General features: G+C 53.8%; 3 protein-coding genes across 3 annotated transcripts; 2 read left to right on the top strand and 1 right to left on the bottom strand.

Moving 5' to 3' along the window:
- Window positions 1–242: 242 nt before the first annotated feature.
- A1O3_06936 (molecular chaperone DnaJ) lies at window positions 243–1884 on the top strand (the record flags this gene model as incomplete). Its single annotated transcript, XM_007737050.1, has 2 exons — window positions 243–1645; window positions 1692–1884. The coding sequence occupies 2 exons, from the start codon at window positions 243–245 to the stop codon at window positions 1882–1884; spliced, it is 1596 nt and encodes a 531-aa protein (XP_007735240.1).
- A 691-nt stretch (window positions 1885–2575) lies between these two features.
- Window positions 2576–5817, top strand: A1O3_06935 (uncharacterized protein; the record flags this gene model as incomplete). Its single annotated transcript, XM_007737049.1, has 2 exons — window positions 2576–2853; window positions 2901–5817. The coding sequence occupies 2 exons, from the start codon at window positions 2576–2578 to the stop codon at window positions 5815–5817; spliced, it is 3195 nt and encodes a 1064-aa protein (XP_007735239.1).
- A 6810-nt stretch (window positions 5818–12627) lies between these two features.
- Window positions 12628–13764, bottom strand: A1O3_06934 (DNA-binding protein creA; the record flags this gene model as incomplete). Its single annotated transcript, XM_007737048.1, has 1 exon — window positions 12628–13764. The coding sequence occupies one exon, from the start codon at window positions 13762–13764 to the stop codon at window positions 12628–12630; it is 1137 nt and encodes a 378-aa protein (XP_007735238.1).
- Window positions 13765–15081: the final 1317 nt, after the last annotated feature.

Below are 15081 nucleotides of genomic sequence, written 5' to 3'. Positions count from 1 at the left end.
CTACCTAGACACTGGACAGGTACTGAACTCATCGTTCCCGGAGAGGAAACTGCGGCGAGCGGAGTTAAATTTTGCCCAAGTAGCGAAAAGCCTGGAACTTTCCGACTCATGTGCTGCCCGGGGATCCTGCATCAGCGAACTACTGCTACAACTACTACAACTACATTCCCAGTCCATCTTCTGCGCCACACAGCGGAGTTCTTCGTCTCTATGTACATACGGCACTGTCAAACATCAGCTCGATGAGTGTTGCAGGGGCTGCTTGGGTCGGCACGGCCCCCCGCTTAATCAGGACGTCGGTACAATGCCCGCGACATTGCAGTAATCTCTCCCGCAAAGCTCAGACAAGACATTTGTCCAAGTCTACCACTCTCAGAAAACCCACGATTAGACGTCCTTTGCCCTCGAACCAGACACGGCTGTTCTCGGCAACACCAGCCTCTTATGCGACCAAGGACCCCTACAAGACCCTCGGCGTTGGTAAGGATGCCTCCGCATCCGAGATCAAGAAGGCATACTACGCCCTGGCGAAGAAGTTCCATCCCGATACGAATAAAGACCCTGGCGCGAAAGAGAAATTCACAGATGCGCAGGCGGCATATGAGTTGCTGAACGACCCTCAAAAGAAAGCCGCGTTTGACCAGTTTGGTGCCGCTGCCTTCGATCAAGGAGCTGGGTTCGATCCGGGTGCTGCAGGGGCCGGTGGACATCCTTTCGGCGGAGGCGGGAATCCATTCTCTGGCTTCGGTGGAGGGTTTGGCGCCGAGTTCAACTTTGAAGATCTCTTCGGCGCATTTACTGGTGGTCGTCGTGGCCGGCGAGGGCCCTCGCCGTTCCAAGAGGAGATCCTGGTCGGCGACAACATTGAGGTTCAAACAAACATTTCTTTCATGGACGCCGCCAAAGGTGTGACCAAAAACATTACAATTACACCCCTGGTGCAGTGCGGCACGTGCCACGGCGCAGGGCTGAAGCCGGGATCTCAAAGACAAACATGCAAATCATGTAACGGGACAGGAACAAGAGTTCATGTGATGCAGGCTGGTTTCCAGATGGCTTCGACCTGTTCTACCTGTAGCGGTACTGGAACGGTTATTCCCAGAGGGTCGGAGTGTCATACATGTTCTGGTAACGGGGTCGTTCGACAGCGGAAGACCATCTCCGTCGACATTCCTCCCGGTGTGGAAGACCAAATGCGCCTTCGGGTAGGGCTCTCTGGGGACTATCCTGCCACGGGCACGACGACGAATCCAAATGTGAAGGCTCAGCCGGGCGATCTATATGTTTTCATTCGAGTGGCGCCAGACGCAAGATTCAGTCGAAACGGGGCGGATATTCTCCACACCGCCTCAATAGCAGTGACAACTGCGTTACTAGGAGGTGAAGTGACTGTGCCCACACTTGACGGAGAAGTCAAGGTGAGAGTGCCACCTGGGACAGCAACCGGCGATAGGATAACATTAGGTGGAATGGGCATGAAGAGACTCGGTGGGCGAGGAGCGTCTGCAGGCGACCTTCGCGTGGAGTTTAAAGTGGCCATGCCAAGGTCGTTGAGTGCCAATCAGCGAACACTCTTGGAGATGCTAGCAGATGAGATGAATGACAAGACGGCGAAAAGAACCATGAACCTGAACCAATTCAAACAGTGAGTCCCATGTTGCGTGAGGGGACCAAATGCTCATACTCTACAGGGACAATAAGCCGTCGAAGCCATCCAGCAAGCCTGCAGACCACAAAAATGAGGGATTCCTCAAGTCGGCCTGGCACAAACTGACACATCAGCACGATAACTTGGACCCCGAAATAGAGGGCAAACAGTCGAAAGACGGCAAGTCGGAGTCCAAGGACGACGAAGTACCAAAAAAGGCGTCAGGTTCTGGATAAAACAACCGACTGTGGCCGTGGCCCACCGCATTTCCCAGAGCCTCTGCCTGTTCTTCTCGATTTGTTCTTCGCAGCGGCGGGCACCGGATGAGGTTAAATAGCATGTTGCGATATAGAAGAGAGGGGTTACTCTGTACAGTGACATCTGCGCTATCACTTGCATGATCAAGGGTTGACTTCAAAAACGTGTACAGTATTGGTTGGCATTTGGAATGCATGATCAAGGAAGATACCCATCAACTCAATGTAAAACAATCAGTGACCCAACCACTTCGTGCTCACAAATGCGCTATGATTCAGCACGTCTTTCTTCGTGTAAACGCAGCAGCTGTATGCATGCTCCGTATACAGCATATAGAATCATTAAATGGACGAGTTCAGAGTACTCCGTACTCTGAACAGCCCCATCAGGAGCCCTGGTGAGTTCAGCCTGATGCCCCACGTGATGTGGAGATGGACTTAGGGACCATGATTGTTCTCCGAATGCGCGCCTCAGAGCCCATCATCACATCCCACTCCAACCTTGTTGCGCTGCACATCACGACTTTAGGCGCCCACGACTCGACCCAAATTTCTTCTGTCGTCAAACTATCGCATGGCCGACCTCTGTAAGCATTGACCTTGTCTTTGCCTCTCTGCCTCTCGTTCTCATCGCGCCGTCGGGCCTCTGGAGCCCTCGACTCCCCTCAACATGGTTCAAGCGCCGATGCTGTCCTGCCCGCTGAAGCAGACAAACGAGATCGACTGGGTGACTCCGTTGAAGAACTACATTGCAAACAACTATGGCGATGATCCGGAGAAATATTCGGAAGAGTGTCAAACACTGCAACGTCTGAGGCAGGACATGAGAGGGGCTAGTAACGACTCAGCCTCGGGAAGAGATCTATTGTATAGATACTACGGCCAACTTGAGTTGCTGGATTTGAGATTTCCTGTGGATGAACAGCACATCAAAATCAGCTTCACATGGTAAGGCACTGTCACACCTGCGCGGGAGCTGAACTGAAGCAATCTAGGTTTGATGCGTTCAAAGGCACGCCGACCTCTCAGCACTCGTTGGCCTTTGAGAAAGCCTCCGTCATCTTCAACATATCTGCGGTGCTCTCTTGCCATGCCGCCGCTCAGAATCGCGCCGAAGACAAAGACCTCAAGACCGCCTACCATTCCTTCCAGGCATCCGCCGGCATGTTCACCTACATCAACGAGAACTTCCTTCACGCACCTTCCAACGATTTAAGCCGCGAAACCGTCAAGACGTTAATCAATATTATGCTAGGTCAAGCACAGGAGATCTTCTTGGAAAAACAAATACGGGATGGAAAAAAACCGGCGCTGTTGGCGAAACTCGCAGCACAAGCACAGTTTCTTTTCAGCCAAGCCAAAGAGGGACTCGAGTCGGATCATGGCCAGCACGTGTTTGACTACACGTGGGTTAAACTGATTCAGATCAAGACTTTGCACATGTCTTCGCTTGCGGAATATTATCAAGCCTTGACCGAGGACGAGACCAACCTTCACGGTTCAGCAATCGCTCGCTTGCAGCTGGCAGAGAAGTCCAGCAAGCAAGCATACTCGTCTGCGAAGTCGGTCCTTAGCTACCCATCGACCGAGTCACGGCTTGGGTCAGATACCGCCACGAGCATTCAGGCAATCACCCGGAGACAGCTGGAAAATGTGCAGGAGAAGTTGAGCGTGCTGGTCAAGGATAACGACTTCATATATCACCAAGTCATCCCTGCGGAGGCCTCGTTGTCTCCTGTGGCGAAAGTACCTGCAGCCAAAGCCATTCCTCTTTCCGACCTCTACCAAGGACAAGACATTCAAAGGATCATTGGGCCAGATATCTTCCAAAAAATCGTCCCAATATCAGTGACCGAGTCGGCCAGCATGTATGACGAGGAGAAGGCCAAGTTGATCCGGTCGGAAGCCGAGAAAGTGGAGCAAGCCAATGGTGAGATGGCAGCGAGTCTCGACTATCTGAAACTCCCGCAGAGCCTGAACGTGTTGAAAGGAGGGTTGGATCAAGAAACGCGAATGGACAAGGAATTCGAACAGTGGTGCCAGGAAATTGCCGATCATCAGCCATTCAGTGGTGCTTTTGAACAGCTGCAGAAGGACAAACAGGCTGTTTTGACGAGTCTGGCAAAGAGCACGAAACAACTTGATATGGAAGAGAGTGTTTGCGAGAAAATGAGGACCAAATATGGTGCGGACTGGACCCAGCAGCCGAGTTCCCGGCTCACGTCGACTTTACGAGCCGACATCAAAAACTACCGAGAGACCGTCGACCAAGCCGCAGCTAGTGACTCACAACTCCTCGCTGCGGCAGAATTTTGCGAAGCTGATTTTGAGGCAATGAGGAAGGCCGGCGAACAGGGCGAGGCTGATGTCTTGTATCAACAAGCCTTGATCAAGGCCGGCTCGGGGTCGAAAGCGACCAAAAGCGCCGACGAAGGTAGTCTTCTTGATGAGGATTACGGTGAGGGTGGGATGTCGGTTGCCAACCAGATCGCCAAGGTGGAGGAGCTGTTGCGGAAGCTCAGCCTGGTCAAACACGAGCGGATGCAAGTGCTGAAGGACTTGAAGGAGAGAGTGCACACTGATGATATATCCAACGTGCTCATCTTGAACAAGAAGGCGATTGCGAATCAAGAAACTCAACTGTTTCAAGCCGAGCTGGAGAAGTTTCGCTCGCATCAAAATCGTCTCATCTCCACCGTGCACAAGCAGTCGTCCTTGCTCAGAGAACTGACCAAGGCATATGGCGATCTTTTGCAGGACAAGCGAGTACGGGTGGATCAACAGAGATACGATGCGGTGCAGAAGAGCAAGAACAGTGTTCTGAATAAGTACCGAAGGGTCGTGACTGCGCACCGAGATCTAATCCAAGGCCTGAAGCGAGCCCAAACCTTCTACACTGACATGAAGGAAAGCGTCGATAGTTTGGAGAAGAATGTGGAATCTTTTGTCAGCAATCGACGGGCAGAAGGTGCACAGCTCCTCCACCAGATCGAGCAGACCAAAAACAGCTCCGCCGATGGTCAGGCTGCGGCCGAGCAGAAACGAATACAAGAGTTGATGAATCGGTTGTCGATGGAGCCAAAATCGGCCTCTCCGTCCCAGACCGAAGCTCCTGGTCTTCCTCCTCTCCCAGCAGCCATCAACACATCCAGATCTCCAGCGCCTGTTTCTCCGTCATACCCGACCACGAATCCCGATCCGCGGTTCACCATACCGCCCCGTCACTCACCGGCGCCTGTGGTGCCAAACGGGTATTCCAATCAGCTTAAGCCGCCGTCCCAACAACCAGCCAATCCTTCTCCTGTCGAGTCTCAGCATGCTTTCGCTCAAGGGGCGGCCGCACCTTTGTCAACCAGTTACAACCCTATGGCCTACCCGGAGAGATCCATCACGACCCCGATTCAACAATCAGGCAGTCAGCAGCACTACCCGTTTTCGCCCATCACATCTCAGCCAGGGCTGACCGCATATTTTCCGCAACAACCTCCGCCTCAGTCGCATACACCTGTGCAGCCTTTGAACTTTACATCTCCCACACAGTACTCCCACCCTCAATACGCATTTCCGCAGCCTGGAGCATCCGGAACGTACCCGGCCGCATCGCCGCATACACAAATCCCTCCAGGACAAACCCCATACCAAAACTACCACCCTACGCCTTACAACATGCCTCAAAATTATATTCCTCCGCCGCCGCCTCCTGGGCCGCCGGGAGGAGGTTCTACGACCCAATACGCTCCGAATCCGTCAGGAGTCTGGCCCAGCGGGCCGGGAGGCTATGCGAGTTATGCGCAACCAAGCCGACATACTCCACAACAGCAACAGCAACAGCAGCAGCAGCAACCAGTGCAACCCCAAGGACAGGGGCCACAAGACCCAGATCCATGGGCGGGGCTGAATGCATGGAAGTGAGGAGAATACGTAGACATGAACAAGGAGAGTTAGCAAAGACGTTGTGAAGTTATGATACCATGAACGAGCGAAGCGAGCAAAGCGAAGCGAAGCAAAGCACAGGGTGGTTTATTCATACCTATGTAGACGAGTCAGCAGCTGAAATGAATTAAGTCGAGAGAATAGTTGCGAACGAAGCTTGATTCTGACCATGTTGCAGTTGTTAGTTTGCCTTTCTTATGTTTGTGGTTCCGTTCACTCGACCATTATACGTATGAGTGATTATCGTACAGAATCCTATGACTATTCTATAACATCGACCTATATTACCTCAGACTGTATAAATAGTATGTACTATGTACCCATGTACCTATATATTTAGAGTGTGTTCTCTAGTATACTCTCTAAGTCTGCTCTCTAAGTCTGCTCTCTAAGTCTGCTCTCTAAGTCTGCTCTCTAAGTCTGCTCTCTAAGTCTGCTCTCTGCGTGTGCTTCTGAGTATACTCTCTAAGTGTACTCTCTGTGTACTCTCTAAGTCTACTCTCCGAGTATACTCTCTGTGTGCTCTCTAAGTGTGCTCTCTGAGTCCAAGTCTGAGTCTCAAGCGAACCCTGAGCTAAAGGTGGACTAGACGTCGACATCGACATCGACATCGGCGTCAGCATCAGCGTCAGCGTCAGCGTCAGGGCTGACCTGGTTTTTCGAGACGTAGAGGAAGAAAGCTTGAAAGAGTGAATATCATGTAGGTATAGGTAGTTAGTACCTGTCTACTTACTCTACTTACTCGGCCGGCAGTACATGGCATATCTAAGTATACTCCGTACGTACGTACACATCTCATCATGGTCAATAGACTTACTAATATGTTGTACTGCATACTCTGTAGTCTGTACTCTATACTCCGTACTCTGTCCTGCGTGCTCTGTACTCTCTACTCCGTACTCTCTACTCTCTACTTCGTACTCCGCACCATCTCGTGGAGGTACATACGGAGACGAATACTGAGACAGAGGCAGAGGCAGAGGTGGAGGCGGAGGCGCGGATAGGTTATAATCAGGCAGGAAGAACGTAAGAAAGGGAAGTCAGTATCCGTGAGTGTAAGTGTGAGTGTGTCTAGACGGTCTCTCAAGAGTCCAGACCAGATGATCAGATCCATGTCGACGAAAGGGTTCGGAGAAAGCCAAAATAAAAATCCGGTCCAGTACGTATGTATGAATGGATGGATGAATGAATGGATGGATGCCTCCTCCCTAAGTTTTTCTTTCTCTTGTTTCTTGTGCTTTTTCTTGTGCTTTTTCTTGTTTCTTTCTTCGCATACTAACGTCATTCCAAGTTGTTAGTGTGTAGTGCAGTGTGGTAACGGCGGGCCGGGAAAAGCTTGTTCGACATCGATAGTCATTCCATTTGTCTCCATCTATCTCAGCCTTGACTTTTGGCTTTTGACTTCTGACCCTCTGGCTCCTAACTTCTGACTCCTAGCTTTTAACTCCTGATCTTGACTCCTGATCTTGACTCCTGATTTTGACTCCTGGCTCTTGACTCCTGGAGTCGGTATATGCAATGCGGGCGGAAGGAAACTAGTCTAGCCGCGCCGCGCTCAGCTGAGGTGAGATGAAGCTAGGACTAGGACCAGGATCGGGACCACGACTAGAGCTAGCACCACGACCAGAACTAGGACCAGGACCAGTACTAGGGGCAGGGCAGGGCAGGGCAAAGTCAGAGGAAGGGGCAAAGGCAGGAGCAGGGGCAAGGCAGGGGACATGCATGTATATCCATACATGCCGGTCATTATAATAACTTGGAGGCAAGGAGAGTCCCTCTCTGCTTCAGCTGGGATGGCCACGTCAAGTAGTGTGGAATAGAATAGAGTGGAATAGAATAGGGAAGAGCGTGACATGACAAGACAAAGGCAACGGCTTAGTGGCTCAGAGATGAGAGAAGAGAACGGGAAGGGCTGGTAAATGGCACTGGTCAGGCCTGGTCCTGGTACTGTATGTTGGCTCCTGCTGAAGTCCAAGTGAGGCACTTGCCTGGGGCGGTGTTTCCAAGGCCTCTTCCCTGGTTGGTCATGAAATGTAGAGACAGAAACCATACTCAACACTTGTGAGGTGTCAATATTTATGAGGTGGGTGTTGTAGTGTCGGGGCCGGGGTCGGGGTCAGGGCTGAGGTCGGTGTGTCTCAACATACTGTACAGAATACAGAATCAGAATACCACACTAGTATATCCGTACTCTGATCTGACAGACTAGAGGTCAGTCGGACTGATGGGATGGACGAGAACAATGTCGAGAACGTCCGGCTATGGAGCCCCCCCTTGCCCTTGCCCTTGTCAAGCTGAGGATGTGATCGGATGGAAGAGAGAACAGAGAGGAGAGAAGAGAAAAAGGAGCCAGGCATCCGAACCAACGTTACAGTATCCGGACTCGTATCCGTACAAACCAAAGTTCAAAGTTCAGTCCTTGACCGCCCTCTCAGCCCCGGACTGTACAGACAACAGGGGACGGCATGGCATGGAAGCAGTCAGAGGAGATGTGGAAGACATAGCCCTGTAAGTCAGGTAGGGTAGTTGGGTCAGAGAAGATGTGGAAGAGATAACCCTGTAACATGAAAGCGGTCAGAGAAGATGTGCGAGACATAGCCCTGTAAGTCGGGTAGGATACTCGTAGTTGGAGTCACCACTGAAAGCCTAAGGAGCCTCTCAGGGGACGTGCACGGGGTCGACGACAAAGTACGTACAGAGAAACTCCTCATCAGGACCCCAGGACCCAGGCTGGAGTATTGATGGCCAGTCCTTGATTCGCGCCTTTTGCCAGCTGAGACGAAGACTGACCCCGGAATCTGGCCAGGGGTTGAATGAAGGGGGGAGGGGGCACGGGACGCGGGGAGGATCGGATAAGCATGCAGAAGAGAGTGGAGGAGCTGCTGCCGTGAGCCGTGAGCAGAGAGCAGAGCAGAGAGCAGAGCCGAAGAAGAAAAATGTTGAGGAAGCCAGCAAGTCACTGCAACTGCACTGCAGGACGAGCAATCCCGCAGTCCCGCGTCCCCATAGCTCCAGATCCGAGATGCGTGCCAATGCCTGGTGTGTATTTTATCTTGACGCTCAACACTCCCTGCTTGCTGCTTGCTGCTCGCGGCTCGCGGCTTACCGGTTGCCTGTTGCTGCAATGTGGTGTATGGCGTATCATGTCTCAGTGACCCATCTGGCCTCCCTGACCTTCCTGGATGGATCACGTCACAGGAATGAGGGCGAGGGCAGGGCGGCTATTCTCGTAGACATAAGAATCAACCACCAGCCATCACGGGGGTGGCCAACAGCGACAGCGACAGGAAGAAGACTGCAGCCCGACAGACGTCAAGGCAAGGTTGACCCATGTCCGTTAGAGCAGGACTGAGAAGGGCATGGGGGTGTTGTAGGCCGTACACATAGACACATAGACACATAGCCCAGTAATGGGGCATATATGTACTCCATACGGAGTACAGGAGAGTCAGTCGAGGCATGTGCTAGATCGAGGTGGGCATGTGTGAAGAAGAATAGTGCGTGCTATGTGTACAGAATACTGTCTCCATACTCTGTCTTCCGTCTTCCGTACCTGTGACAGTGTCGATACAGACCTCCCTTAGTAAGGTCAACTCACCGACACACATCAGGCTGGGGCTGGGAAAGGCGGTGTAGCATTTCCGAGACAGAAGTCAAGTCAAGGTCGATTGATTGACCCCTGCGACGCGAAGGAAGCAAATGGACAGGGGACAGGGACAGGGACAGGGACATGGACATGGGGAGTGGACATGGGGAGTAGACATGGGGAGTAGACATGGGGAGGAGACATGGGGAAACAGACTTTTCGAAGCAGGATCGAGAGATGACGCTCTGATCTCCCTTGGGCCGGGGAAGGCGGAGGCGATAGGAATGGATTGGATACTGCAGTACGGAGTACGGAGTACTCGGGCACTCGTCCTCAGTACGGCACAGATGTAGAGACTGGAGTTGCCCCGGATCTGGCTGAGGCCTCGAGTCACTCGACTTAGGTGCAGGTGCAGGTGCAGGGGCGGGAGGTGGGTGGGGTTTGTTTGTATGTATGTGTGTGTGTATATGTGTGTATGTGTGTATGTACATACAGTCATGTCGTGATAGAAGATGGAACAACTCACCTGAGTCTACCGTACCGGATGTGCATCTCTCACGAGGAGATTGCGGTGAGACATACGACATGCCATGCCATAACATGCCATGCTATTCCACGGGGGAATTTGGATGGGGATGGGGATGGGACGGGGCTGAGGATGGGGACGGGGAGGGGACGGACGGGCACGGTTCAGACCACTTCTATCTTCGTCTCGTGTCGGGGTTGCGTTGCGGTGCGTCAAGCTGGAGAAGAGAAGGAGAGGAGAGGATCTCTCAGCGTCAGCATCAACGTCAGCATTAGCATTGCCATTGCCGTCGCCGTCGAGCGCCGAATGTAACCATCGAGCTTCTAGAAGGCGTAATCCATTAGCGTCTTATGTAGCAACATGCAGTGACCTGATCGATGGTTTAGTCCTCACTCATCGACGATGGTGATGTGATAATGTAATGATAATGCCACCGAGGACGGAGTATTTGATTGCTATCACTCTGGAATACTAATTTGTATACACACCTACTCGTATCTACTCCGTACGCATACTGATGGACGGCCCAGACTCCGCGAAATCCACCCCAGAAATCAATAGTAGCGGGCCTAGAAGTCCTCATCCCCAGCTTTCCAGGTGCACGTCCTCCATCTCCATCCTCCATCATCTATCCTCCATCATCTATCCTCCGTCCATCCGTCCATGCATTCATTGAATCAATGAATCAATAAATCAATAAACAGCCAACCGAGTTCAGCACGGCCGCGAACAAAAGTACTTGTGTGGACTGTAGATACGTAGATACTTACCACTTACTGTAGTCATCACCTCAGTGACCGTGTCCGGACAGCATCGTCCTGGGCCGTGCAGATACAGCTCAGATACAGATACAGATGCGGCGCTGATCTTGTCATGATTCAGCTATCATTCCATCATCTCATCTCCATCTCCATCTCGGTGTCTCCGTCTCGTCATCGTTATGATCAACGTGAATCTCCAAGCTCAACACCAGCATCGGCATTGGCATTCGCCCTCGCCTTTGCTTTTGCCGGCTTCGGATCAGCAGTTGGGCGTCGCCACCCTCGTATGTACAGTAGTACAGTAAGCTCAAGTTCGCGTAAGGAAGTAAGCCTTAGCCTTAGGAGCCCTTGGCCACTCAAGCAGGCCTCAAGCCTAATGAATGCCGGCTGTGCCTCCTGTCAGCCCCTGCAGCCCCTATGTAGCCTCTACTCTGTATGTGCCTAAGGTCCTAAGCCCCTATGTACCCCTACGCCTCTCCTGACTTACAGTACCACCCCGGTCGCTCGTACAGTTGGTCCCATCTGGAGTCAGCTGAAACACTCGGGAAGATCTGACACCACCACCCACCACCCCAGGCCTGCCCGGAATCAAATGCTTGTTGGGCCTCCGTCGTAACCCTAACTAACAACTGCCTGCCACTGCACAGCACTGCACAGTGCTGACTGCACACTGCACACTGCACACTGGATTTCTACTCGTCCGAGGACCAAGGGACGGATAAGGAAAGGTATACATACACGGTACGAATACTCCGGACCGTGGACTGTACAGTCTACACAATACAATAGTGCTCCGTACAGTGTACACAATAGTGCTCCCTATTACTCTGTGCAATGTGCAATATGCAATATGCATGATCATTACTCACTCACTCGTCCTCTCAATGCCTCCCACCTACCTCCCAGAGTCCTGATTCCCATGACTGTTCGTCGTTTCGTCTCCCCCCCCTATCCCCCTATCCCCCTATCCCCCTATCCGGCCCATAGTGTGGGGGACTGCCTCCTAAGCCGTTTCCATAGGCCAAGCGAGTCCGGGGTACGAGCGGTAGCACGCACACGCATGGCATGTGGCTGCATCATCTCATCACACTGGCAACTGGCACTGGCAACTGGCCACGGGCAACAAGTGAAAGTGATAGTGATACGATATTATTATTACACTTCTACGGCGTCTGCCTGCCGCCTACTGCCTAGTAGCCCTGTCAAGCCCGGTGACTCAGCCATCGTCCCCATCGTCCCCCTCGTCCCCCGGTCTGAGACAACAAGATTTACGGCTTTACGGCCCGCCTCACTCCCCCAGCCATCAGCCATCAGCCATCACTCATCACGACATGTGTCAGTAAGGAGGCATCCTATCATCTATCCGTATGCACTACGGACTATCCGTACGAAGTACTCTTGAATCATGCTTTAACTGGGCAGAGCCTGAGCCTGAGCCTGAGCTGAAGCGCCAGGAAACCCCGTCACAACCTGAATTGGGCTATCTCAAGTTACACATGTAAACGCGGGATTGGCTGGAAATCGCTAGCAGCCCATTTGCCTGGCCTAAGGCTGATTTGATGCCTTAGGCTTCGTCCCCCATCCCAAGCAATCCCCCCAAACACCGTTCTATTTGGCGCTGTCGGCCTGTCCGGCGCCATCCCATCCATCCCCCAGTTCCGTCTATACCATGCTCCTCGCTCTTGTCCTTGTCCTCCAATTCATCCAGCTGGCTCTATCCTTGGCGGTCTGTCCTACCGCATACAGGAAGAAGAATCACGCGGGAAAACAAAAAACACTCAAAACTCCCAAATAAAGCCATGGAGAAGTGAATCATGTAAAGTGCGTAGCTGCCGTAATCGTCTCGGTCTCGGTTCCACCCTGTAAGCCTGGGCTAGTTGACTCGGTAAACACGAGATCTGTCCTCCTCCTGCGCCTCACCGGCCATAATCGCCGTTGATGGACGCCGCCGTACTGGATTCGCCAGAGCTCATGCCCGTTGGGATGCCCAGCATCTCAGACACCCCGAGTTTCGGGAGTTGCGGCACCGGCAGTTTGCGTTGCGTTCCCGTGACAATGTCGGCGATGGACGGGCCCGAATGTTGAGGCGCCGGAATGTGCGAGTACGACCCATCTGCCTGGGGTTCCATCGGGGCCAGAAGAGGGGTATGACCGAGGGAGAGATGACGGAGACCGGGCAGCTGAAGGTCGCTGCCGTGCGGGCGAAGGCGTGGGGAATGGCCCGGCGTCGCGAGAGGCGTGTGGTCCGGCGTGGGCGATATCGATGCGTGAGAGAAGGTCGGGGACGACGGAGCGGTCGAGTGCGGCGAATTGGGTCTCGACTTCTTCACCCGGTGGTCGTCATCGTGCGTCTCTTGCGAGTGAGACCTGGACATGGAGTGAGAAATGGCGTAGGCCGAGAGAGACGGCAGCCGGCCGTTACTGTGGTGGGTGCGATGGCTGAAAAGATGGTGCTGATGCTGGTAGGGCACTCGCGAGACATGTTCGTCCCTCTCGACCTGCGAGGCCGCCGTGGCCAGCAGGTTGATGTCCATCGCATTCCGGTCGTCACTTCGTCCAAAGGGCCCCAGGTGCGTCGGCACGTGAGGGCTATGGGTTGCGTGCACAGCGAACGAGTGAGGCGGCGACACATTGGGGGACGCGGCACCAGAAGTAGGAGCAGACCGGCTGGGCAGCCCGTTCTTGTTCGGTGGTGGCATCATCTGGGCCTGAGAGGTCAAGTTCGGGTTGGATCCATCTTGAAGGCCCGCGAGGGCGGCGGCGGCGGCCACTTGATGAGTCTTTTGGTTGCGACGAGAGTTGGGGTTGTTGTGAATGCGCGAATGCCGAGTCAACTCGTCAGAGCGACTGAAGCGCTTACTGCAGCCTGGGAACTGGCAGGCATGGGGCTTTTCTCCTGTGTGTGTGCGAATGTGCCTGGTTTGATGCTCCAAGCGGTGGAAGGCTCGGTCGCAAAGAGGGCACTTGTAGGGGCGAGGGAGATCCTGTCTCTCCTCAGCGCCGGTCGACTGCGCGCCCACCGGGCTAGGCATCAGGCTGACGGCGGCCGCCATGTTGGTGTCGGTTTGGGTGTCGGTTGATACACTCGATGAGGCCGCGGCGGTGTTGGACGTCTCTTGTGAGGGATGAAAGGGAGTTGAAGGGGCGGAAGAAGGAGGAGTAGGATTGAGGATGGCAGTAAAGTCTACTGCGGATGACGAGCGTTGCATTCGTGCGAGCGACGCACTCGGTTTTCCCCAGATGATCGATGATCGATGGTCGGCTTATCGTGGGGTGGACACAGCCAGCGTGACAGAGGCAGCACAAGGCAGCGGACCTGGGGTCGGCAAGGCACAGGCGGCAGTGCAGTGCAGTGCAGTGCAGTGCAGGTGGATGAGTTGTAGCGTGGGTGGTCCGGTGGACAGGTCGGGATGATTACCAGCAGCGGCGGGTGGTGGTGTGGTGTGTTGGTTTGAGGTAATGGTGTGGTCAGAGAATCGGCGGGAGAGGAAGGAGAAGAAACGAGTGAGAGAGATGAGCCGACTCGGTTTGGAGAAGGGAGAAGGGAGTTCAAGGAGGAGACTATCCGGGAATGCGGACAGAGGAGCTGGAGACCGGGGGGGAGCAGGGGTTGCAGGGTGACTGTGGCTTTTGTCACCGTGGTGTTTTTTTCTTTCTGACGGAGACGGAGATGCAGGAAGAAGCGAGGGTTGGGAGGTTTCGAAATTATTTCCTGGGAATGTGGGTTGTGTCCAGGTATGGACGGGTAATGGAGACTCGAGAGCGTGGTGCCAGGTGTGGTGTGTGTGAGGGCGGTGGGTGGTGGGCGGAGGGCGTCTCGCAGGCAGGACTGAGGAGGGAGTTCCTTCGTATTAGTGGTAACAAAGTGGGAGACACCGAGCAGGCGGCGAGATGTCCCTCAAGTACCTAATAGGCTTAAGGCCGCGTTCCCCACCGGGGAGCTGCTAGTATAATCCTTATCGCACCACGGCCACCACGGCTGGAAACAGCAGATGACGAGTTGGCTCAGCTCGGGCCTGGCTGTCTTCCGCAAATAATGCCAGGGTACCAGGGTGCCAGGGTAGCGTGAGATGGGGCAAGGGTCAAGGATCAGGCGCAGCTGCGGGTGCGGGTGCGGGTGCCAGGAAAAGCAGGCCGAAGGGGGCGGTCTCTTAGTACTGCTGCGAGCTACGAGGGCGCAGGGGGCGTGCGATGCGTGGCCCAAGCCGCCCATTCGTTGTCCCACACTTCCCCTTCCAGGGCTAAGGCTTTATTATTTGATCTCCAGCGCACAGGCGTCGTGGCTGGCCGATCCTTCTCCTCGTGTGTGATGTTCTTGTGTTTTACCCGCCGACCTTTTGCGCCCTCCCTGCCTGCTTTCGATGTCCGAC

Source organism: Capronia epimyces, assembly GCF_000585565.1.
Source record: "Capronia epimyces CBS 606.96 chromosome Unknown aczIQ-supercont1.6, whole genome shotgun sequence".
Classification (NCBI taxonomy): Eukaryota; Fungi; Ascomycota; class Eurotiomycetes; order Chaetothyriales; family Herpotrichiellaceae; genus Capronia; species Capronia epimyces.
The sequence above is the reverse complement of the archived record's forward strand: the minus strand, read 5'-3'. Positions and strand labels throughout refer to the sequence as shown.